Raw genomic sequence first — 27,964 nt, 5'->3', positions numbered from 1 at the left:
ATTTGGTTCATCATCATAACATACCACAACAAAAACAGGCTAAGTTGGCCTCATTTTCTTAAGAACATGACTTTTAATTCTTGTTTGTCTGCATTATACAAACAAAAACATGGAAACTTGACAATGGGATACATGGTTCTACTAGTAATGTTGCATGCACACAATCTTGGAGGTCAGTCAAACAGTATGTCAACTAGCCTTTAATATCTATCCAATTTATACCAAAAAAAAAAATCTTTTTTATTTTGTCTTTTCCAAAAACTTCACAGACTTGACACAATAGAAAGCATAAGTATAACTACAGCATGTACATAATTGCCCCACCTTGATATATGATGAGTTTTTTTTTCTTTACAAATAAATAAAACAAAAATGTAGGAAGAATGAAATACAGTATTTAATTCCCAAGATCAATACTACAATGAGTCTTTGGTTCTTATAGCCTCCTTCACTAAACTGTTTGATTTTTGCTTTCGTAATATCATATTGTACTTTAAAAATAACTGATAAATAAAATAAAATAAAATAAAATAACAGAATCAACTAAAAATTAAGTCATCAGGTCCAATGTAGCACAAACACTTCAAAGGACAAAATAGACTTCAGGGATTTCATTCTTAAATTACACTTTTACCTATAAATGGCAATTAAAAATTTTGCAATGAAATAATTTCCATTATTTTGTAATGGCCTATGATCCAAATTAACCTTGATGTAATTTTGTTAAGTAGCAGATCATGTAAAAAGAAAAGACAGGTGACTTTATATCTGTATACGTCTTGAGCACTATAAAATACTAATGAAAATTCTTGTAAAATCTTAATTTTATGATAAATTTGTGACTTGTTGGTATTTCAGCAGTTTATTTTTAAATGAAATGTTGAATACAAAGTTCTTTTTAAAAAAAATTTAAAAATTAAATACTCAATGAATAAGGACTTGAAAACAATGAAATTATAATAAATAAACTTGATAGGAGACTATCTCAAAACACACTAAACTGAACCTATTAGAATCTCCATTGCAAATGCGAGTGCAGATGGCTATTTGCAATGGATACATAGCAAATTAGCAACTGTCCATAAAGTATTACACAGTAAGTGCTCTTTATAAAAGACAAATGTACACATATATACAGTTTAAGCTTTGCAAGCATAAATAAGAATACATTATTACAAAGATAAGAAAGCATGATAAAATTCACATGAGTAACAAATAATTATCTCCAACTGGTATCCTCTCAAAATGCACATTTTTTATCATTAAAAGACAATAAATTAGATTAATAGAAAGACAATATTATCCATATCTCATTGAAAAGGGGTATGATATCCATCAATTAAAATTTTACAATTAACATAATGAATCAATATTTTAATCAGTATGAGCAAATAAAGAAACCAACTAAAATTTATTAGAATGCACCCATCCATGATCAAATATTTAAAAAAAATAACTCTAAAGAATAAAGTGAGGACTAATAATTTCGTCAGGTGGGTATAAAAACTAAATATTTTACATTTTTCTAAGTTAACTGAAATTCCTCTTGATTAAAAGCATGTGCAAGTATGGAGTAGTAAACAATAAATTGCATCAAATAATTAAATAAATATGGAAGGATTGTTGATTACTAACTTGGAAAAAGAATTTTTATTTTACCAATATCAAAGATCTAATAGATTTCAGAAAATTTTTGGTAGTACTCCAACCCATTAACAAAATGCAAATAATACAGGAATAGAAGACAGTGCTCTTCTTACTTCCATTTTCTGTCATCTGTCAAATAAAATTTTGAACATCTTCCCTTGACTGTATATGAGATAAGAGTAAAATTACTTTTTAACTCATTTTGTATATAAACATTAACAAAAAAATCATTTAAAATTGAACTTATGATTATGTCACAGATGTCAATACAATTTCAATAATAGTACTAACGTTAATAACAAAGGACAGTAGTAAGTACAAGTCAATATAAACAAATAAAGTACTGTTGTTTGATTTGGTATAGAATTTAGATTAAAGGTATTTCATCTGGAAAAGAGGTGGGGACAATAATGTATAAGTAAAAACTGCAATGGAATTTAAGAATATATTTAAAATTGATTTAAAAAAAGAGTTGAAGGAAGAAAAAGCTAACATATATTTGACTAAAATATATCAGTGGGTAATTCCTAGTACAAGAAATATTCACAGATTGTTTTTAATTTGTTCCACTAGCACCTTTAATGTTGTTTCAACACAAAAAACACTCTTCTGATATAAACATATTTGGCCCATGTGTTGCAGCATACTGAGGAGGAATATACTAACTTTTTTTTAATCTTTGTTTTGCACAGTTTGGGGGAGGGAGCTGTTTTGAAAAGAATTGCAATTAATTTGATCAACTTAACAATAAATGATTAATTTCTTTGACAAAATGATATGGATGGACAGAGTGTCTTGAATTTCATTTAATACAGGAAAAGGATAATTCAAAGCTGGTCCAAGAATATTTGGTCTGATAACATCAATTAGTATGAAAACTACAGGAAGTTGGTCAATTAAATCTTTAATGAATTATTAATTTCCCTTTGTCACAAGAACTACATAAAAATAACTAGACAATGACTTCAATGCGTTTTCACTAACCATGTGACTTCAGTTAACCAGTACATTCAATCAGTTCTCTTTGGGTGGAACTCGCATATAGACACTGGAAGCATATACTACCAAATGTTCATTTCAATGAACATATATTTCATGAATTTCATCCATATCTCATAATTTGAGAGCAGTGTCATAAGAAACCTGATATTAAAAGATACATATATTCCTACAAGGTACTTAATCTATACTACTGGCAAACAAGTGCAACTATTTACAAATATTCATTTCATATTTTTGTGCTATGACGTTATTAGCTTGTACTCTGCAGTGCATTGAGCTGTTGAATAATCCATAATATTAAAGTCACACATCAACAGGAATATTGAATACTGATTACTAAATGAGGCAGTAGTCTACTCTGTGTCATCAACTATTATTGTTTCGTCTAGATTGCAATTTACACACTCATATAAAGAAACTTTATAATAGAATCTTTCATTTACAAAATCAGAGCACTTTGGAGAACTTCCTTTATAAAGTTCTCATGCATATTTGTAAGAACCTTTGTTGTGATATCTGAAAGGTATTTCATGAAGCTCTTTGTGAGAGACAGGTGACCTGTTCTTGGTTGCTACAGCAGATTCACAATAATTTTGAGTTCTTAACCATCTACCGTAAATGCAATGTTTAATGTTTTTCTTTTGTGAGGTTTATAGGAGATTCAGTCCCACCTTCAACAAGGGAAAATTGGGAAAAAACAGGTCACCTGTCATGCTTTTAATTTGTGCATAACTTACAGTTTTCAGTTTTATGAATTGCAACATTTATACGTCACGTTAATCATCTATCAATTTTATATAACATCTCCATAACACCATATTTTAGACAAAATTCATTTACTCCCATTATTTCACTGTTAATGCTTCAAATTTTCATTTGTACCTATCTCCCATTTTGTCATACCAAAAAGTTGCATACCGCTCCTTAAGTCACATTTCCACATGTCTGCTACAAGGATCTATCAGATAAAAAAATTTGAGTTGCTCTTGGTTTTATGAATTAATAAAAAATACTGGACACGTTTACAATTATTACATAATCACAAATACAAATTAAAACACCACATGATTTTTCTACTGTATATCTTTTCCTTTTCATAGTACTTTACAATGTATGTAAAGGAGGATGGATTGCAAACATAAGACAGTTCATTTACATTTTTGCATACATCATTTCAAGTCCAATTAGTTGGTTTGCAGTCCTCACAGAACTTTTTTTCTGCTCTATCAAGCAAACAAAGTTATTAGCTTCAAGTCCTCAGACTTGGTTCACACGACTACGCACTATGTTGGTTTCTGCTTGACTATTGAGTAGCCAGCACATTGAATATTCTCAAGTTTCTTCAACTCGCTGAAAAAGATGCGCATGCAGAACACCTGGCTTCAGAGATCCTTGATGATATTGCATAACAATAACCTGTACTGTATGTAGGTAGCTATACACGGCTATCAGTTGAGATGCGTCCAAGGTGATGGGTGATCTCGGAGAAGCTATGACGATCTTTAGGACTATCAGCCCAGCATCGATGCATCATCAGCTCTATCTCCTCTGGTGTATCCGATGGCGTCTCCAGCATCAACTCACCATCTATCATGGCTCTCATCACAGCATCGTTATCCAGCTGTGAATAGGGTAACATTCCCTGACTGAATACCTCCCATACAAAGATCCCATAAGCCCAGACATCACTCTTTGCAGAGAGCTCATCCTCAAAGATGGCTTCTGCTGGCATCCAGCGGACCGGGATGAGCTTCTGGTGGTACTCATGGTACTCTGGGCGGTAGAGATCTTGACTTACAGACATGGTACAGATCTTCACCTCCATTGAAGGTGATAGAAGACAGTTACGAGCAGCTAGATCACCATGAATAAACCGATTGGCTGACAGGGTCTCCATACCTAGAGCTACTTGGTTGACTATGTCTATCTTCTGACTAAGGGTCAACGGAGGTGGTACGTTCTTGGTGCCATTCTCACCACGTGTTGCCTGCAAGAACTGCTTCAGATCACCCTGTTATCAAACAAATCATAAAAAAAATAATTAATCTACATTCAGAAAGACAAATATTAAGCAATATGACAACACATAATCTGCTTTATTCAGCACTGCCCGAGTTCATAAAGAATTATTTTTTCAGATTTGAACAATTTAAATACAACACACACAAAATTTGCTTTTTATCTATTTCCACACACTATCAATTTTGCTAGATATTAAAAAAAGCAACGATATAGACTCACCTCAATCATTCTATTAAATGAAGTATTTTGGGATCAAAGAGTTAACTACATGAACACTTGGTTAAATCTTGAAAAATTAATTATGTATCAATATAATACTCCATGCTTTTACAAAGAAGGTACTTGGTGACATCAACATACCTACACAAGTTATATAAATGTTCAGCAATAGCAATATTTTTCTTCAAAATCTCATCTTTTATGTCTTTTAAAGCATCTATAAATCCAGTTGAAAATGTCTTTTCAGTCATCCTTTCCTACAATGCACTCACCCAATCTAAATACTCTGTGATCATGAGTTGTGGTTCACTATCCCTACACACACCCAGGAGTTTCACAATGTTCTCATGATTCAGCTTGCCTAACATCTCAATCTCTCGTCTGAAATCTAACTGTAATGACTCTTCTTTGGTCTGTAGAGCTTTGACCATCACTGTAGTAGCCTCCTCACCATCTTTGATGCCTGCTGCCCTCGCTAGCGTTACCTCGCCGTAGGCTCCATGACCTGAAATCATCAGATAAATGCTTCATTATCATTCACACAATACAGTAACTATTTTGTGATCTATAATCTAGGCTTACAGAGCAATATAATGAATAACAGATGAACAATGTCATCATTAGCTTGAACATAATTCTTCATGACTTAAATCTATTGCATGTAATTGAATTAGATTAACTAATAAACATATGATTACTTACATCAGATGCTCTATAGCTGTCCATCCATTCCAAAGGTATGTTCGTGTTTTTTTTTTTTGCCCTACTCATTTCGGGGATCTTGGGCAAATAAAGAAGCTTTGTTGCACAAAGCATAAACACATGTTTTTTTTTCAATTCCCATAAAGATTTTCCTCTGTATGTTGCCTCCCTTCACCAATGGGGAATTTCTAAACATCATCTTTACAATATTGCACTCTTTCAATCTGCACGCGCATTAATTATGATTAACGTAAACAGCTCTTGGTCAAGGTACCACAATACTATTTGTCTCCTCATTGTAAAAGGTTGTCTTGTTTTAACTTCATTGTCAATTACCATGATGAAATTCTTGAATTTTGATTTTTATTGTACGAAAATGCAGGAGTTGCAGGCTGAATGCAAAGTATATGTAGCCCATTTTATATAATCATTATAATCATAATCTCATTCCAGAAAACATTTCACTTTGCTATATCCTGAACATATGACAATTCTAAAGAAATCTACCTTTTGCTCTAAATCAACTTTAGTTCAATTAACCAGCATTAAGTTTTACCTATAGTAGTGATGGTCTGCATATCATGTCTTGGGAACTGGAGTTTATCATAGCTCCCTCTTTGATGATTCTTAGATGGAGTAGGATTCAAAGCTATCTCTCCATCAGCAACCTTCCCATTCTCTCCATCATGACAATCATTTAACATCTTATTATTGGCTCCTCCTGCTACTGTCCCATTGGGTTTCTCCATGTTCTTCATCTTTCGTCTGTACCGCCGACGTCTCTGACGACACCACAGCATGAGACCAACTACTAGGAAGATGTAGGCTGCAGCACACCCGACGGCGATAGCTATGGTTCTAGTCATGACCTGAGCTGGGACTGGCTGCTGATCAGGAGGTGTACCCTCTGAAATCATAACAAACAATAAGTTAAAAGTCTTGCCCATCCCTCATAATCTCTTATTCCCAATTAGATACCTACATTGTCACAGCCTCTCCTATATTAGCAGATAGATTTGAACAAAATTAGACAAACAAAAAGACAGATCAGTAGGAAGTTTAAAATTTTTTATCCCTACACTTGTTTGCAAACTCGATTTTGATTTTGTGAAGATGCAATTTAAGAAATCAGCACCCTTAACTCTGATAAATTCAATAGATACAATTTTTTTCTGCAAATAATACCCTCCAAGTGTTATGATGTATCAGGGATTCCATGACATATGCTCCAGTGACAAGTGCTCCAATATACAAATTCAACACACAAATCAAATGACTTGATACTTCAACCCTGAATTTAATACTTTTCACTTTCCTTAACCTAACCCTAAACATAACATAAAAACCAATTGCAACCCTAACCCTATATCTTAGAAAAATTATAGCCTGGAGCAATTGTCACAGGAGCAGTGTCATGTCAACGTATCAGGCATCTCATGGGCATGACCTTTAGATTTGAGAGGACTATTAATTGGCCAAGAAAGTTTGTGAGAAAATGAAGTAATGAGAGACAGAACGACAGCATTTGTCTCACACGTACACAAATCTAAAGCTCCGTACTGACAAGACGAGGTGTAAAACAAGAACTTACTTTGAACAGATAGTGTTATCTCTGTTGTATTGAGACCCGCATCACTACCGGCAATACACTGATATCTACCAGCATCATTAGCAGAAACCTCTTGGATGATGAGGGTACCGTTAGGTAGATGAGTGAAATGATCAGGGTAATTTATGATTGGTTTACTCATCCAGGTAATTGTTGGTTCAGGGTCTCCATACGCTGTGCAGTCAATCTTCAGAGAATAGCCCTCAAATCCTATGGTGTTGTTCGGGATGATTCTGAACTTGGGTTTAACTGTTAATGGAAATAAAACAATAAGAAATTATGATTTGTCTCCCAATCTATGACATACGAGAATAAGTACTCTCAAAATTGAAAGAAGACACCAACCATAAGATATTTTTCATAGATTATGCATTTCTTGTTTACTCTTGCAAGTATTCTTGTTAAGTCTTACAAGTATTAATTGCATGTCATTGTATCTGTTTAGTCCATTACAATCCCATATATAAACATAATTCACCAATTAATATACATTACAGTTATAACCATAAGATATACATATAATGGGATTCAGATAACCAATGTCATGTAAAGAAACTTGAATATATCAACTATACTAAAAAAGTATACAAATATCTTATCTTAGAAACACTGTAACTCTGCACATGAACAGTATCAGTGATTCCTCATCTAGTCAATATAATTCAATGTTATACCTACCAACTACTTCAATTCTGACAGTGGAATTAATCCTTTCAAGACCAGTGGATGCAATACAGATGTATGTTCCAGCATCACTCGCTTGAGCTGGGTCAAATTCCAGAACTCCTAGGTTAGGTTCAGAAATGTGATCTGGCCATGATCCAATCAAACCTTTCTTGTACCAGACAATATGAGGTTGGATACTAGCCGTAGCATGGCACACTAGGCGATTGACCTCACCACGGTCTAAAGTCGTTGCAGTAATGGGGCGTGGATTGAACCTCAAAATAGCTGTAAAAATACAGACATAAACAACAGAACATGTGATTACTAAATGATGAAAAAGTATTTTAATCTGAGAATAGACAGGCAATGTTCCTTGACAATTGCTAGTTCATCCAAATATACAATCATATATAATTTCCGCTATGTTTTCAAAATGAATGCTTGGCATATTTGTTTAACGTCCTTCTTTTACAAGGAAGACTTTCTTGTACTACTACTTAAAGATATAGACCCAAGCTTAATGATCGACCGAGCTCTTGAAATACAGTTCTGACTAGTCTGAAGTCAGAATTCAAAGCTTGCTATGCTAGTACTTTGGCTATCTGATAATACAGAAAAGTTATTTTCATTGAATTTTTTTTTTTAAGGGCATTTTTTTTCCACTCCTTCAAAATGCATTTTTCATCACATTAAAAAAAAAACTTTCCCCTCCTTTATAATGTCCCCACGGTATATAAATATAAATTTTCTTAATGTGACTATGTTAAGTAAAAATGTAAAGCAATTTTTAAAGATAGTTATTTTTTATAAGATATGGTCCGGTTAAGAATATATTACCTTCAACATAGATGGTAGCAGATGCAGTTTTTATTCCTGCTACTGTTGTAGCTCTACATGTATATGTCCCATTGTGTCGAGTTGTAGCACTGTTGATTACAAGGGATCCATCATCCAGTAAATCAATACCTTGCTTCTGTAAACAAAAAATTCAAAGAGACCTTCATACATGAAATCTGGATACCAAGAGTCAATCTCATAAATTGCTTGTCTTTTGTACCTGGAGGGGTGAATTCACACTCATTCTACAGAGAACAAGACCGCTGAAAGACCTTTGAAAGACCATGAATTCTGGTTGATCTTTCAGAGGTCTCTCACTGAACCTACAATGGTCTTTGAAGTCTTACATGAGCCCTGACCAATCTTTCAGTGGTCTTTGTGGTCTTCATGGGCTCCAAAACTTTGAAACGGTTCAAAACAGTCTTACAGGAAAATGGTCTTTCAGTGGTCTTTCAGCAGTCTTTCAGCGGTCTCTCGATGAACTTTCAAAGGTCTTAATAGTCTTTCAATGATCTTTCGGCAGTCTCAAGATTTTTGCGGAGATCACTCTAAGACTCATGAGAGATCATTCAAAGATCATTCAAAGATCATTGAAAGACCAGGCAAAGTCCATGGAAAGAATTCTGAAAGATAACTTGTTGCATAAAAGATCTCTGAAAGACCATTGAAAGATCTCTATCGGACTAGTTTAAGACCAGAAAGACAAGAAATATCCATCAGTCTTTCATAGTTTTTTGAGGGGTCTTTCTGAGCCATTCCATAGAGATGACGAATTTCAGTGATCTTGAAGATCATGGTCTCCGTTCTGTGGAATGGGGGCCTATTTAGATAATAAAAAATATATCTTGCATGGAGCACCTGAAGTGCATTCTAGCAAATATCAAGTAGAAATGTTTGATATATCATATGATGTATTGATGAAATTCGTCTCACATACTAAAATAAATGAAATTGTAGATTTGTGGAAATCAATTTCATTTTCATCCAAGTGGATGTGCACATGACTGTTTTAAAAGTTACTCTAAGATGAAATATGATTATCCACATCCCTGCTTCCATTTTTGTTGAAATCACCTTCATTTCCATCTGAATGGGTATGCATATCAAATTTTAAAGAGGTACTCTTGTCTGAAAAATTAGCATTATTCACATTGCCACTTTCCTTTTTGTTTTTTATAAATTTAAATCTGAATGACTTATAAAAGAAAAATCTCCCTTGTTTTGCAAAAAAAAAGAAAACGTTACAGCAATGAGGAGGATTAGAATAGTTTACATGAAATACAATAGAAATTCAAGCAGGGAGATAACATCAGCTCGCTCAACTACATATTCATGAAAACATGGAAAAGATGGTTTAAACAAATAATACTAAAATTAAGAATGACACAACTCTATTTTTCATCCAAATTCAGTGTGTTTTAACTTCACTTGTTAATTCTTACTCTATTCATTCAAATAATTTTCAGCCTGAATTGTCCCTTTAAATTTTATCAAGGTCAAATATGACTAGAACAGCACTAAAATGGCAACAAAAGTTATTCTCCATCCTCTTACATTGTATGCAATACTTAGCAGCCTCATCATTGGATATAATTCATACTATAAATTTGACTACTTACATTTGAGATAGCTTTATTTCCAAATGTCCAGCTGATGGTTGGTGTAGGTGTCCCAGTAGCATTGCAATGAAGTGTGGCCTCTTGATTCTCTCGGATGTGGACATCCATAGGTTTGGTGGTAATCTTTGGTACAGCTGAGAAATGATTAGAATCATAACTTGTTGATTATCAAGTTTATAAAAAGTATAAATGCTGGCTATGTTTTCTTTTATTGGTTGGGTCACTTCATCTGGTCCATGGCATTTTGTTTTATTTTCACAATAAAATATTTAAAATTAAATTTTTAAGTACATTTGTGTGAGGTAAACCATATATAAAGAGTATTGGTATTTGGAGCATCTCTCTGTATGCAGGCATTATCCAACACATAAAATCCTGTATTTCAGATTATTCCTCACTTAGAGATAGACTGATAAACTGGAGTAGAGTCATTTCAGTGTGTGTGTGTTTAATGTTCTTGTATTGTAAAGATACCACACATGCATTGCCATTGGTATAGTATTCATTTTTACCAGAAAAAAAGTATTAATATGATTATTTCAAGGAATCAGTCAAATGAAATTATTGTTTCACTTTAAAAGCCAAGGCCTTCAATTAACAAATTAATCTTATGAGGTTATTGAGGTACTATAAAATGCAGTTCTAATTATGACTTCAAATTCTAACATACTTTATTTTGAATGAAACGGTAATACACTTTTCACCCCTTCAATCACACATAAATCTTTGTGGAACACCCTGTAGTATACTCACTAGCAACCATAACTTGAAGTATCTGTGTAGTTTCACCAGCCATGTTACTGGACACACATGTATAGTTGCCTTCATCAGATTTCTTGATAGGATCGAAGACGAGAAGATTTCGTTCCTCTTCCACACGTATCCTCTTGGTTTCATCTAAAGGTACCTCACGCATGCTTGGTTTCAGCCAATGTATGGATGGTGCAGGAATACCAGACTCTGTTCCTTCTGGATACAAGCAGTTTATGCTCTTTGTGTTGCCTTCTGGGATTAATTGGTCTTCGAACTCTGGTAGAGGGTTCAACGCTGAAAGAATGAGATGCCATTAAGAATTAAATTCGGAAAACATGTACAAAACTTTCACATTTTCTCATTATGTTAACATTTCTGTGATGAGATAGAGACACAAGCTAAAAAGTCCTCTCACAAATTTAAGCATCAGCAAACAAAATAATATTTCCTTTAAAAAATAAAATGAAATTGAAAACAAAATTATATAAACATATGAATAATGTTCATTGGTACATGACTACTCATTTCCATGATGTTATGTATATTCTATTATTGAATAGAAGAAAATTTGAGTATCAAATGAGAACATTGAGATATTTTTTTTATTTTTTTACATCATAGGTATTAATTGGATTCAAGTGCAAGTGTATTACTTAAATTATCCTTCTTCCAAGTATATTTCAACTTCAAAGGAAATAAAAACATTGGGCACAACTACCCAGTGCACAGCCCCCTGTGACACAAAGGGAATAGGTAAGATGAAAATCAAGATTACATAGAGTGTAAATCATTTCAGCTCAATATCTGTCCTGGATCTATCAGAGTTCATAATCCATATTTTGGGGGCATGTTTTGATCGTGTGATTGGATTTTCAATTTAATATGGCTACATGAATTATGTGACAGCTAGTTTCACCACTATAAATTCCTTTCATTTCCTTTCCTTAATTCTTCTTTCCCTCACATTGTAATTCTTCTAATAACTCAGAATAAATTTTTTGCAAATTTAATGTGTATGCTGGGGCTTTACATACAAAATATGTATTGTTTAAGGGAGGAAAAAGCCTTTAAACTTATTTTGAATTAAGTAATAATTCAATGAAAATATAATCTGCGCTCTCTTGTTCAGGTAAAAATGAAATCAAGAATGTACATCTCTGATGCAAAGCCAAAGACGTTAGAGCACATTAGAGGGATGCCATGAATGTTGTCACTAAGAGACAGCTGTTCGGAGTTTAGATATCCCAAGATGCCTTGCTGGGGTGGGTCAAGTTATTGACCTTACTGATGATAGAATAGGTTGAGCATAATGTCCTCTAGGGTTGTACATAGTTGTGGGTTGAATATCAAACAAGGGAACACTACTTTTATACATTCAATATCAAGCAAAGAAGTCAACCAGATGGTAGGAAGCTTATCTCATGTTGGTTGTATAAACAATGAAAGAGAAAGAGACAATTGTGGGAGAAAACTTCTGGGGAGATATGTACAGATAGATTGTCCCATTAGCAATTGAAATAATAGGCCAGCACTGAAGTAACTACCTCTTTTCAAACGTAATATAACTACTGGCATCATCTTTTCATTTAGCCGTAATTATCTGAATTATAATCAGTGATGTGAGAGCGAAAGAGTCCATAATGCAAAAAGGAAATAGAAAGAGAAGGGATCATGGGAAATAATAAACAAATATTCAGGAAGTATAGTGAAGAGGAAAATCAAAAGATCAAATCTTGCAAATTGAGAATTCTACAAGAAAAAAAGGTGAAATAAATCCCTGCCATTTTTCTGTTCCCAAATCTCAAAGGATATTTCACCTTGAGGGGTTTATACTAATCTTGATATGATTTGGATGTAAGGTCAATATCATGACCCCCTAGAAATAAGGGAAGGGGAAGGAGGAAGGTATTTGGATGAAGGCTTGTTTGGTTTGACACTATTGTGACCCCAAGTTCATCTACAGTGAAATCGCTACGAAATTTAATAAATACATTTTTTCCCCTTCAAAATATGATATCAATGGTCTAGATCTGAGTTTTCTGGAGTGTTTGCCAATGATCACATGTCCTACAGCCTTTCTATGGCAAAAACAACCTATGATCTGACCTCAATATCTCATCCCAGAGAACTAACCATTGACCTTTGTCCTAAATATAAATTGATTCACCTTCACCTCTTTATTGGATTGATCTACCTTGATATGGCTTTCTTATTTGAGTTCTATGGGCATGAAAATATGGTTTATCAGTGTACATACGGGGGGGGGGGGGGGGGGCACTTACATTGACGAGTGGATATCATGCGCGACCAAAAAAACACGTAAAAAAGGATGTCTTTTTCAAGATAGGGCACGTTACATACTTAACGTAATAAGGGGGTCAAAAACACTTAAATAATGAAAAAAGCGTATCTATTTTCGCTAGGAAAGCTACGTGTTTAGGGTCAAATTTGCTAGGGTACAAAAACTTAAGACTAAATGTTTTATAAAGGATGTATTTTTTGCCCCAAGAGTCAACACTACGTGTTTAGAGTACGATTTGCGCGAGATGTGGGGAGGTGGGGCTGTACTAAACCCAATGATGTAGGTAAAGGTAAACCGACGACCGACTGAAATATCGCTGTACTTGTTTAAGGGTCCAATTCAGGGGATACTTGCCAAGAGTATCGTTTTGTTTCCAATACTTGTTAAGGGTAGGGTTATACAGGCCAATACTTGTTAAGGGGTGCATTTTCAGAATATGGAAAATACGTGTTTAGGGTGCTTTTCGAGACCTCATGGTCGCGCATGGTATCCACTCGTCAATGGAAGTGCCCCCCCCCCCCCCCCCGGGTGTACATACCATATGTTTCTTAGCTGACAATAGCATGATGCTGTCGGCAAAACTAAAAAAGTGAAGTTGTGATTCCATCTATTACAGACCACTTCAAACATGAATGTAGAGCTAATATCCAACCAGCTGTCTCATTTGCCATGTAGATCTGGTTCACACCTGAATCAACAGCATTATAAGAATTTGTGGTTTGATCTATTGCTCTCTGTAATGTCAGAGAGAGATAAGTACCAGTGCAGCATTACTTGAACCCCGTTCTCATTACCGTCCTAAAACTAGTTGGAATTAGTTTAGTGGAAACTAGTTTAACATGTAATGAGAACGGTCTAAGCGGTCTTGGAAGCGATCTTCCAAACCAGTTTGTAAAACCACCTCACGATGTAGTTTTCAAGATCGCTGTCCCTCGTTAAATTGGTTTTAGCTTAAGTGAGGACACCACTGTTCTTCGGGAAGCGATCTTCGCACATTTTGAGCGCGCTAATCCACACACTGTATGGAGAATATCTATGGTGCGGTTTAAAATTTCGCGCGAAAAATGTCGCCCCCACTTTCCATAGCAACAAGGCCACTTTATGTGAAGTGGGTTTGAAAACCACTTTCGGCTGGCCAAATGGGAACGCTAGCAAAGCGATCTTCCATACTGGTTCCTTGAACCGATTTCCAGTAAATAGTTTTAGAAAGTATAATGAGAATATGTCTTGGATAGTGTGCATATCCAATTTGCACATGGAGTGAGTTGGGGAGGGGGGGTGAGGGGATGGGATGATCCTGACCACTGAGTTACCTGTATACAACTGTTGCAATGTCATATACAGATGTATGGTGACTAAACGATATTGATTGAATGGTTTAAGTACTTGAGTGAATAATTGATCACATATTCACACAATTAAATTACGTTGAATCTACATGACCCCCACCCCCCCCCCCCCCTCCAGAAAATTCACACCAGAGCTAAGGGTACAAGTGATCTTTTACTACAGATACTACCTCCTCAGTCCTTCCTGATTCACTAATTAGGAAACTTTGTGTACTTACTTGCTATAGTCAGTCTGGCACTGGCATGCGGTCGTCCATGAGGGCTGTTACATACGCACTGAAATACGCCCTCATCATCAGCTATTATATTGTCAAGACTAAGACTTCCGTTCCCTTGGATGTATGTCCTAAAAAAGATAGAGAAAATAATTGAAGTCAGAAAGAAAATTAAAATGAGGGACAAGAAGTCTACTCGGTACTGGTAGAGTAGATCTGGGCTCCGTAACACAAAGGTTTGCGATGAATTGCAAATATGAAAGAACTGCACTGATTGATACCTGGTCAGTATTTTAAACCTAATGCGCGTGTAACATTGATATTGATTGGTCAGTTCATTTAGCGATTGATCCCTAATCTTTGTGTCATGGAGCCCTGGAGGTTTTTCACAAAAAGTTCAGTATGAATTTAATAAAGTCATACAAATGCTAACCTGCACTTAGTATTCAACATGTTATCTCATTGATGAATACACAGTAGTTTGCATCTCTTGTGCGTGATCTAACAAGGGAATCTAACCAATGCAGCGATGGGTTATATACATGTACCATATGCAACAGGAAATTTAGAAGCGATTTTAGTCAACACTTAATTCTTGCGAAACACCACCAAAGTTCATGTCTTTACATTCTAGACCCTGTAAATTAGAAAACACAATGGTATTTTATGTACAAAATAATAAAATCAATTGTAAGGATTGATTTTATCTCTTTGTGTTAAGGTTACCTTGGGCCCATAACACAAAGCTAAGCGATCATCGCAGAGCCTTTTTTTAATGATTGATTGCTGACTACAATGTACAATTAATCGCTAACATTTGTGTTACGGGACCCCAATTTGGTAAAATGTCATGCAATAATAATATGATTTTGATCTATTGTCCTTTGGTCTTCATTAAACACTTTGAACTGCATTATAATGTAGAATATTTGGGTCAAACAGGCAAATGGCTTGAGCACTCTAGAAAGAAACTTCAAATAACTTTTAGGTTAATGGTATGATTATCTTACATATGACTGTTTTATATAGGTAATGAATGCTCCTAATATTGAACAAGGCAAGTTAAAGAATGACCCTGCATGGTCCTGGGAATTCTCGCTACCCCAAATAGCGATTTCGCCGAGATCCGGGAAAATCCCTGTAACGCGCATTGCATTATGGGATAGCTTTTCGGTATTACAACTTCCTGTTCGGAAGTCCAATGCAATGTTTTGCCATTCAGATCAACAGTTCCGTCACGCACAACAACACAACGTCGCTTTCGCTCGGAAAGTTTGTGATCATAACCCTCTCTTTCACGATACAGTTTAACGGCCTTTTCTGCTAAAGTCATTGATTCTGCCCGACGCTTTCTATTGCACGGTATTCCTCTGTCAGTTAAGATTTTTTTAGTTCCGAAACTGATTTTTTTTCCATTTTGTGGTCGACGAAAAATTGAACGGAATGAATGCTGAATATATTTAGCGTCTAGTCGAATACGATTGTGATGTCAGGCCGGTCGCTAAATGCAAAATTTTAAGATATTCATTTTTTGTTTACTTTTTTTATAACCAAATAAAAACATTAATAAAAATTATTTTCACGTAAAATATATATATTTTTTTTAATTATAATTCAAATGGAATCAAAACTGACCAAATTAAATAAAAAGTATTATAATTTGTACATGTAATGTTGCGCTGTTGGCATCGATTTCAGCGTGGTGGAAAACCATAGAGATATGTGTAATTAGTATACATCTCTATGTGGAAAACTCAGTATCGCGAACCTCGCGCGAGCATGACTCTGAACCGGAAGTGGTGATGACGACCCGACGGAGTGAAAATTATCTCGTCTCGCGCATTATGAGATTTTTGTTCCTATTTGGGGTAGCGAGAATTGGGGGTGCTTTAGGGGTGCTGCAAATGTTAAACATCATAGCCAGCACCCCAATGGTATGCTTAACAGTAAAAAGTTTATCCAAATCACCTTCATTTTGGGATGAGAACCTTTTTTTTTTTTGCTTTTTTTTTTTGCTTTTCAATTCTTTCTGACCAATATTACTTTAATTTTTAGCATTTCCATGGCCCTGCGACTTATGATCTTACAGGGGTTTTTTTTCCAAGCGTCTGATTACTTAGTATATGACTAGGTTGAATACTGGTACAATCTTTACACAACGTGTTTATTTATGGAAATAAATATCTAAATATTCCTTGGTCAATATTGATTTGATACTTATTTTACAACATAGTAATATTTGATGAGTAGAAGTTACTCACCCAGTTTCTGTGTCATTCATAAGGGCTAATGGAGTCTCTCCATCTTTGATAAAATACCATTCTACCGGTGGCGTTGGATCTCCACTAAACTGACAATGGAACACGATAGAGTCTCCTAGAACACGCAAAGCATCAGCGGGTGCCACCTCAACAACTGGCAAATTGGAATCTGTAGAAAACAGAAATTAACATGTCAAATGAGGAGTACAACCAAATGGGATACATTATGAAAGGAACAAAATAGGGAATCTTCTTAATCTACGTACCATCTTGATAAAGTCAATATATTCAGTTAAAGGATGAAGTTGAACCAGAGTATATCTCATCTCTGTACATACAACCAAGGATGTATAACAAATACTTAGTATGAGAATGAATGAATAATTTGAAGGTCTTAAACATTTGAGAGTCAGTAAAAAATGATAGGAGAAATATGAATGGAACTTGCATTCAAGTGTGTTTCTTTTTTTAGGTTTCATTTATATTGTTTTTTCAAAATCAAGTTTTGACTACCGGTAAATTAAAGAATGATTTGAATTCTGGTTTGCATATCCTCCTCAACACCAAAAAGGATGAAATAATGTTTTTTTTCAATTCACTAAATACGTTTATCTGTTTACGGCATTTTTAAAATATAAGATTGGCCCATTTAATCATTAAAATACTGTACAAACAAGATGTGCTTTTCAATTGAATCTATTTTTTTGATAAATATTATGTCAATGGTTGGAAAAAACATGGAGTAACTACATGTATAAAAGAAGCAGGATGAACCTGTATTTGAATCTATACACCCTCCAAAACAAGTACAAATAATAGAGGTTTATTCAACCATCATTCTTAGATATTTCAATATGGAAGGATAATGCAATCAACCACAGACAGAGTGGGTAATTATCTGTTACTTGTATTTCATAATGACAAATTTGGAAACATACATTTTATTATGAGAGAGGACAAAATGAAATTAAAGATTGAATGGTGCATGAACTCTGTGTGGAATCATTCACAGTTCAAGGTTATCACGCTCATTCAAACTAATTCAATAGAATAAAAACCCCTACTCAATTGATGAAATAAATCGAAATTGGGAAAAGGAGCCAAAGACATGGATGGTTTAAGTTACGTTGAGGATTAATTGCATGTTTAGTTTTCCTATGGACACCTAGCTAGAAGCTGTGGCCGTTGAGAGTATGAAGTAGGCCTACAGCCCCATGACTCATATATGGTGGGTTCATCTTATTCTATGAAGTGACTACTAAAAGGCATATTGGAAAGAGAAACGAGTGATAGGGAGTACATGACATGATGAAAGATTCATGGAAGTGTCATGTGAAGTGACACAAGTATGCACTATTCCACACAAATCTCGGTAAAGTTCATCAAAAATCAAAGAGGGAGGAGGGGAAGGGGAACCACAAGACTGAGTCATAAAAAATATTCAACATTTTTAAATGCCAAACCAGGAAGCTAACTTGTGTGAAATGATGTTGGAATAACATAAAAAGATGAGCATACTTCTACTGATGTATCTTGCCAAGCATATTGCCAATAATATATCATTATTTTGTGACCCATGAAAAAAACATTCGCTACCCATTACTTTATACTTAGGAAGCTATAATACGGGTAAGCATGAATAATTAAATAATCTGTACAGGTTCCCAAAATATTCATTAATGTATCATACAAGCATATATTTTGAAGCAGTTCGATTTTTGTGCAAGTCAACTGAAATTATGAGAATGGCGATAATAAAAGTTAAAGAAATGAAGAGGCGCTTTATTAGTAGAGAAGCACATCATCTAAAGCACAAAATTCACAACTGAGCAATATATTTTTTTTCACACACATTTGAGATCAAGCAATTTATTTGATTATACTAAATACAATTTCACAAGAGTTTTGAACTTAGACTAGCTTGTCTGGAGCAATCAACATTAAATTTAGAACAAAAATTGGTTTTCAAAAATTGTAAGAAGAAAAAAAATTGATTTTGTATTTGTTTTTTACACATACACACTGATTGAAAACAATTCACTTCTGTAAATATGTTCATAGCCTGGTACAGTCTGTCATTTTGAATAGGGGGATAATATTTGTCTGGCTTAATCATGCGAAATGGATAGACTTACTTAACAAGCACTCAGCAAAGAACGCAGGAGATTCAGTGTGGTACGGAGCGAACTTCCGCCCATTATCGTTACGATTGCCGTACAAAATATGACATGGCATACATAGATGCACATACTTGGTTGAGCATGACTTATCAACCAAGGCATACATTAAATGTTTGCTGCCGGTTGGGTAACCTGGACTCTAAACGCATCTTACTCCAAGCATGAGTGAGCCTTCCCTCAGGGCATCTTTCTCCTATCAATGAAGGCGTGCTGCAGCGAAAAACATCCCCACCATTGCCGCCCCGCTGCCCTTCCGATCTAGACAACTAGCATGAGAACCTAACAAGTTCTAAATCCTAAACACTCCCATTTCTATTCCCTAGGCAAATGCAAATTGATGAGGAATTGGATTAAACATGGCTGTTCAACATTCTCAGAGACTGAGACTGAAGTGTAGAACATGGTGGAAAGTGTAATAAGCTTTAAATTTGGATTGATGGGTGAGAGACTCAGGTTTCTTTTGAGCCAAGGTAGATTAAAGACCTGAGTATGGGTTCCTTATATGGCTGCTCTTACACCACAAACACATCTATTGAGGAGAGATGTCTGACTCATACTAGTGAGCTCTTTACTTCTCAGCTGCTCCATGCATGCATATACATGAGCAGTCAATATTTCCAACCTCACTATTTCACATTCATTGTTACCATTAAAACTTGTCTGCAATACTTCTTCCTCAGCAATGTTTTGCTAAAATCAATCAATCGATAAGGCAAGGGTTTAACTATAATGTTCCATCAAGCACATGACCATAAAAACAAGTAAAAGGATTCTTTTTTTATGGTTTTTAGAAGTCACTGTTTGTGAAAAAAATCAGAAAAAAAATATCTAGATCTATCTAGAGGTAGGACCTCAACATCAACAAAAAAGGTGGTGTCCCTGCCCCATCAAACCTTTCAAGTAATACAATTTGTTTCCAAGTTCAACAGAGAACTACAGAGAATTTCAAATTAAAGAATAAAGTCAATATTTCTTTCTCAGCTTACAATCAGGAATTAAACAACTCCGCATAAAATTTAACTCTTATTTTAAAACACAAAAATTGCATTCATGTAATTATTTATTCAATCATGACAGAGAACAAAACAAAAATTCAAAGATCCAAATTCTTGCAGAATCAACATTACTATTTAAGTCTTTATTTAACAAAGAGAAGATCTCAACTTAAATGATGACTGCCCTGCAATGAATTATAAGCAAATCATCCATTTCAAACCAATGCATTATCAAAAACAGTCAAAGTTCAAGCAGTCAAACTGCATCAAAACCAAAGTAAGAATCAGGCAGGAATCCAAGTTAACAAAACAAATAGTTTATTACAAAGCTTTACATTTTGTACCATGACTCTAATTTGTGTTCTTGCATGGGTTCCAAATTTGTATTCTGAATGCAATCCCATTATCCCTTTTTCTGTAAAGATAGAATCCATTTATTTTATCATGCAGAGCCACGCATTTAATTATGGATACTGTATCACCAATCGAGACATAAGCCTAATATTCGTGTCTACACACACAAAGACTCCTGCTTGTCTCAAGTAACATATAACCCAACACTAGAAATATGTTCAACAATCGTCTCAGCATTTCTGTATATGAAGTGGATTATGCAAAGGCATAATCCAAGGCAGGGGCGGATCCAGGATTTTCCAAAGGGGAGGGGGCAACAAGAAAAAACAACTTTCAAAAGGGGGGCACAATTCTGTTTTAACAGCATTTTTACATTACAAATTTTAATTGTGCCTCTCAAAAGGGGGGCACGTGCCGGCTGTGCCCCCCCCCCCCCCGATCCAGCAGTTTTCCAAGGGTTTACACTGGATACAACCACTAGAGTAAACTTATATGAGATAGATTGAAAGGGGAGACAGATGTCTAGGTAAAGCAGAAGTCAAGTATACCCAGTAAGCAATTATTTTGGGATAAATTTTCTTATGAAAGTGAACTGTTTTATTACCATCAAAGCATACTGTACTAACAAAGGCCCATATATAGTCGAGCCCAATATGAAATAATGAAACTCGCTGAAACTGGGGAAACCTACATGTAATACATTTGCTGAAAATTGCCAACATGACTTATCACATGTGGGCATGTGTAACCCATCTAGTATCAACAGATTGTTCTAATAATTTAGCTAGATGATTATAGTTGTGCACTAGATGTAATAGCATTCTTTTTAACAGCTTTGATAGAAAAGTTTATTCTAGTGCTAAAATGATATTTATCATTTTGATATTTAAAAATACAACAATATTACATGTAACAGCATAACAGAGAAAAATGAAAATTATTTCTTGAAATAAAGTAAATTGATATTAAAAAAGGGTATATGTTAGTGTATTTGTGAACAAAATAAACTTAAAGATTTAAATGGAAATTTGATCATTGCTCTCTTTGATATAATTGGAGACTTGTTTTGGAGGGTGGGAAAACATTATGTTTCAGTAACGTTTAAATATATGTGAGCAGGGAAACTGTACAGAAGTATAGCTTGGAAATTAAAACACATTCAAAGAATGATTGACTGAGAAAAAACGAAACATAAAAATGCATAGTGTCCAATATATGCCAAAAGGAAATGAAGTATTGCTTTGTTATTAGCTCTGCTGCATAGATCTCATACACAAAGGGTTTCATATCTGACACTCAATATCCATGCCAAAATACATACCAAGCATACAGGTCATTTCCATGCAAATTGGCCCCTTTTAATGGCCATTTTATCACCCAGGGACCTGCCTCTGAGATGCTGGTTGGTTCATAGAGGAGGCAGGATAAAGAACTTGAAGAATAGCCAGGAGGTAGAAGCAGGTCATTCACATCATCACACACCATAATATTCACGCTCTTATCCATTTAAAGCGACTACACTCACTCTATGGATACATGTACAATACTACAATCGTACATTAGTATTACATACTACGTTTTAAAAAAATCTGTATTTGAAGGGAAAATCCAGTCCAATATCAATGGTTTTAATAACATATATATTAAGCATATAATTTCAAACATTCTGTACATGTACCAACTTTGGGTTAACTGTAAAATTATATTACAATATCATCCCTTATCAATGACTGAGGATTGAAATCTTATTCTAGTGTTGGAATACTTCCATTTTTCTACAAAATAAAGATACACGTATTCACGTTCAAAGTACCCATCACCAAATATTATTGTGAGTTGCGATATTGAGAGCTGTCAATGAAAATATCATCCCCAGTGTATAAACAAAGATATCGGCTGGATAAGATAAGATAGAAAGAAGAATGATTCATAACATATCAATTCAGTGGATCTAATTCAATTTAACTTGACACTTCTTTTCAGTAGTTATTTGCACTACCCATAGCAACAAGCATGGAATAATCAAATGAGTTTTCATGTGGGTGGTACATATTGGATAGGACAATGTTTCATGTACATGTTCAGAAGTTACACAAGATTTCATGCACAACTGGGAAGGGTTTTTTAATGTTAAATGCTAATTTACACTCTCAATCATTTTAAATCCCATCAGCTATATAAAGTTTATATCCAACATTTGCAGATTAATTTCTTTTATATTAAAAAGCATCTGAATACCAAGTTTGATTACAAAAATTATCAGGTTGAAACGAAATTCACTTCCACCATATTAAAACAGGAAAATTTTTGGAGTATCTAATTTAACACGAGAACAGGTCACCAGTCATGCAGAGAGTTAACTTACGAATAGCTCTATATGAAACAGAAGTAATGCTTTATATTGATTGGTTATTACTGATCAATAAAACACTCAACTACATCACCAGGATCCCGTAACACAAAGGTTAGCGATTGATCGTACGCTTGATTTCACGATTGATTGTACATTGTAGTCAATGGAATCAATCGTAGAAAAATGTTCTACAATCATTGCTAAGCTTTGTGTTACGGGCCCCAGATAGTATCCATCCTAATACTCATGAGATATTAAAACTACCACAACGGTTGTGAACTAATTAGCTGGTAACACCAGTTATGACAGCTGCAACTCCATTGATTTCTTTGCACTTTGAAAAAAAGATGTATAATCTTCTCACAAATAAGCCATCAAAATCTCTAAAAAGATGGATAAGTTTATTAAGTTACCACCAAAATATAGGCCCGAAGTGACTGTGGAGGTCTAAGTTGGCCGGTATACGCTTTTAATTTTAGATTTAATAAATCTCAAAGAAATATTTCTAAATCTGGACTTTTTACCAGTCAATCTCTGGATTTGGATCTACATCTTAAGACTTCAATTCATTTCATTATAAATTCAAAAATACATCTTTAGCATTAATCATATTAATTGTACATCCAGGGTTTGACCAGTGTAGTTAAGGATTCTTCCTTGCATGGGATAGTAACCATGGGAGTACTAATCATGAGCCAAGTATGGCAACTGCAATGTATTTGATTTGTCTAATGTGACGTGACTTAATTTTAGCTTTTTTAGTGAAAACCAAACGTCTAAAATACACATTGTATTTAAATTCATCCTGGCTTTCACTGACTACAAAAAAATGCTTTCTGTTTTTTTTTCATTCTCTTTTATTCAAAATGAGTTAAAGCTAAATGAACGTAGTTGCAGTAAAACACTGATTTCGTGAGAAAGTCTGTAAAACCAAGGTAAAGTATTGATATATCATCGTGGATCTAGATCTGGTACAGTTACATGTACATAAACTGAACTTTGTGAAATCATAATATCTAGCTAAAAAACGATCACACTGAAGATCGCCAACACAGATAGGCACACGTGGGACAGTGTATTATTATTGCTGGAATAAAGACCCGACGGAAGTGACCGAATCCGCGCTTATTTTGCTTATTTCTCAGCAATTACACAATTTCTTCCAGAATCCTTTGGCACATATTTTTTATTCATACAAACAGAAACTTTGGTGATCATTATATTAAATTCTGTAAAAAGTCATTTTGAGATCGTTCCCACAACTGGAATTTATCTTTAAATCACAAAAATGCCTGCATGTACAGCTCCATGATCTTACTAACTTGTGTAAAAACACATTCCAATACTTCAAAGTGCCAAGCTAAATCACATCGTGATTCTTGCTAAAAGTAAGACAACAAATAAAGAGACTTCAAAGCACCGAGCCGCACCACAGTCAGACAGTCATATCTGATCATAATATCTGCTTATGACCTTCCAACATTCTCAGAAACATTTCATTCTTGTTCTAATCAGGTTAGCTAGCTAGCTAAAGGCTGTATCACAGACTGTACACCACAGGCAATGGAAAGATGATTCATACATTGATCACAAAACGACCATTCACGATATGAATGATGATAAATAAGCCATGCTACTTGATAATTCATACGTATTGATGTAAAACTGGTGAGAGCGGATGAGCAAAGATAAATTATAACACTTTTTTTTTTTGCTTCTCAATCTTCTATTTTAATGATGACTAATATAGAAACCTTTCAACAAAAAGTAAAAACGAAAACAGGAAAAAAATGATGATGATTTTACACGAAAGAATGGATGAATAATTCATCTCAAAGGGCTTCCTTCATACATGCCCATAAATATGCAATTTGCAGCAATTTAAGCTATTGAAATTTAAATTTTCATTTCTTATTCCTATAAATAAATTCATTATTGCTACAGTAGCAATCCTATTTCTGCTTTTTTAAAATGATATCAGTTCAACAAGAATTTTTTTTCACTGAACTTACCCACAATATTAAACTGGATATTATCTGTGCTGGGTGTGGTACCGGCTACATTGGATGCCTGGCAGGAATAAGTACCACTATCGAGGGCGGTGGCGCTCTTGATCTTCATCTTATTACCAATGAAATCAATGTTGGAACCAGCAGTAACCAGTGTTTGGTCATGGTACCAGGTGACTTCCGGTTCAGGGTTACCACTAGCCTTGCAGATGAGGGTAACCCGTACCCCTTCTTCTACCTCCTCTGGAAGACTGGGTGATTTCAGCTGTACCCGTACCTCTTCAATGATCCCTGCAATAGTAACATAGGCAAGCATGCTATTATCTTTATTTTCATGCTTCCATTAATAAGTACAGTTATGAAAGTACAATTTCATGCATTGAGTAATGACCATTGTCTCAAATGCAGGAGTGAACAAGTCATGTTCAGGTTAGTAATAGTCAACAATCACAACATACAGTGTTGGCATTCCATATGATTATGATTTTCTATAGTGAAGAGCAAGATACCACTCAAAAAAATGTACATAGAGTCTACAGGTAACAGGTATCAACTGAAATAACAGAAAACTGTTTGACTATACCAAAATTTAACTAAGAACTTTATTTTTTATTAAAAAGTCTCAGATGTTTCATGTTAGAAGCACAATGACCCAAAAGGCGGTGCTGCACCATCCCGAGTTTGCTCAATCTCGAGATTTTAGCCCGATCGGCCCACTTCGCGATTAATCTCGAGATTCAAGAAACCCCGTCTCCACCATCGCAAGAAGAGCGATTCCTGCTCGAGCGAGGCAACAAGACCGATATTACGAGCATGCACACTTTCGGATCTTGGAGTTTCAACGGCCCGCGCTTTTGAATAACTTCCCGCGATATGCAAGCAATGTACTCCTTTCACTAGCACTTTCGCCGAATTCGACCGGTGTTATGCAACAATCCTCTCAGCTCAGCGAGTGAAGAAGTGATGTATTCTTCGTTAAATATGATGGCGGAGTAGGAGGCAACGACAGAGAGAGAGAGAGGGAGAGAAGGAGGAAAGAAATGCTATTTGCTCACATTTTGCGAAGGAATAAGACAACACTGCTGTCAGTGTTGTTATTGAATATGACCATCATCGATGAGCGCCTCCCCCTTCGGTCTGGTCTCTCCCAAAATCCATTCACTGGTGGGACACCATCGTTGCTGATTAGGCAATTGATGAACGCTATTCGCGATAATATCTATTCGCATGTATAAAGTTGACTTTCGCACGTGTTTATGTTTTGACCAAGGCGGAAGTGGAACGCGAATTGCATTATGGACTGACGTCATGAATAAATTACCCCGAGTCCAATCTCGAGTGCGTCTGCACCGACGAATTAGCGGGATAATTCGTAAAATAGCGCGCTATTTTGCAAATAAACCCGAGTTGACTTGGGATTGCAATCTCGAGATTAATCCTACGAACTAGCGCGATAATTGCGTCTCCACCGCAAACTATCTCGAGATTTTTTAGATCGGGATAATTTGCCGGATCAGAAATAGCGCGCTAATTTGAAAACTCGGGATGGTGCAGACGGCCCTAAAGAGTGCTTCCAAGGATGGCAATATGGAGTTGGGTGACAGAGACTAGAGCTGTCAATGAGAATTACAGGGGAATCTTATGATGAAATTAATCTTATTTGAAAGACGAGTTTCACTGGATACCAATTGTGATTTGGACGCAGGGTAACCTGCCCCTCAAGTGTCAAACAAGCCGACAGCATAGAGGGGATAATTTGGAGGTTGTGTTTCTGTGTAAGTGAGTCACGGTATCATGCTGCTTGCGTCACTTTCACTTCATTTACCAATTTCAAAATGTTACAAACTCATTGCCTATATCAAGATTATGATTGTTTGTAATGGATCATGACAGCACCTTCCACTCACAATCAAATAAAAAGTTAACATTTGGGCTTTCATACAGAGAGAATGATTTCATACCTACAACATGAAATAAGACAAGATGAAACTGCCACATCTTAGGTGTAATTCAATCAATAATTTTATGGTGTTAGCAAAGAAAAGACTGAGTCCAACCAAAAGATTGTTAATAACATACAAATGGGATTCATTGAATTAAATCTGTATTCTGAAACGCCTATGCACAGCTTCAAATAGTACAAGAAAATAGCTAATATTCTTACTCACCTGAGTAATAAGAGCTTCAAAATTTAAAGATCATACACGGACCAAAATAGGAAGGGAATGGGATGGTTATAACATTGGTAAATTCAGAAGTAAAGATAAGGTGGAATTTTTAGGATCCAAGACTGGGATAGGGATTGTTATTTGAAGCTAACATTTGTATCAAAGAATAAAAGTAAAATATAACCAGAGAGTGGGGGTGTATGTTAAGAGATAAACAAAGGTTCTACCTGTGTAAACTTAAAAGCTACCAGATGAAGAATTTAAATCCTGACCTGGATAGAACTTGAGACTTGAGTAAGCCGCTTTGGATTAAACTTGGTATGTGAAACTATTATATTCATTTCTTGCTAAGCACAGCCTTGCTATTCAGTCCTCACAACTACAGGCCGGTATCACAAGTCTGAACTGTTATGTAGTCTGTAAGACTACTTTTACTTTATTCCACCTAAACGGGTATCCAAGGCCGAGTTTAAATTTTCAACCAACTAGGGATATCTCTGCTTTACTGACAAAAATTAAATGACATGTTTTCATTTCAATCTCAATATAGATGTTTACATATAAACTATCATATAAAGTATCAAATGCAAAGCCGTCTATATTCTTAATGTCCTTGCCTATTTCTAAGAATCTAGATTGACAAGTTTTAATATATTTCAAATTACATTCCATGAAACCCTACAGATTTACAATCCTTTGTAC

At 35.0% G+C, this 27,964-nt stretch overlaps 1 protein-coding gene across 2 annotated transcripts; it reads right to left on the bottom strand.

Moving 5' to 3' along the window:
* Positions 1 to 53: 53 nt before the first annotated feature.
* On the bottom strand, positions 54 to 27,430 carry LOC129265062 (inactive tyrosine-protein kinase 7-like). 2 transcript variants are annotated; one of them, XM_064101806.1, is made up of 12 exons: positions 27,263 to 27,430; positions 25,098 to 25,385; positions 17,204 to 17,372; positions 14,946 to 15,073; positions 11,077 to 11,370; positions 10,324 to 10,457; positions 8,705 to 8,840; positions 7,880 to 8,152; positions 7,184 to 7,450; positions 6,149 to 6,499; positions 5,163 to 5,395; positions 54 to 4,660 (listed from the first exon to the last, which is right to left on the bottom strand). In XM_064101806.1, exons 2-12 carry the CDS (start codon positions 25,204 to 25,206, stop codon positions 4,085 to 4,087), a joined length of 2,670 nt encoding a protein of 889 aa, XP_063957876.1. In that variant the 5' UTR covers positions 25,207 to 25,385; positions 27,263 to 27,430; the 3' UTR covers positions 54 to 4,084. The 2 variants fall into 2 exon arrangements, with proteins under 2 accessions (XP_063957876.1, XP_054759020.2); XM_054903045.2 differs by lacking the exon at positions 27,263 to 27,430 and having other exon boundaries at positions 25,098 to 25,410.
* Between the last annotated feature and the right edge of the window lie 534 nt (positions 27,431 to 27,964).

Source organism: Lytechinus pictus, chromosome 7 (genome assembly GCF_037042905.1).
Source record: "Lytechinus pictus isolate F3 Inbred chromosome 7, Lp3.0, whole genome shotgun sequence".
Lineage (NCBI taxonomy): Eukaryota > Metazoa > Echinodermata > Echinoidea > Temnopleuroida > Toxopneustidae > Lytechinus > Lytechinus pictus.
Note: the sequence above shows the minus strand (reverse complement) of the source record. Positions and strands in the feature narration are given on the sequence as shown.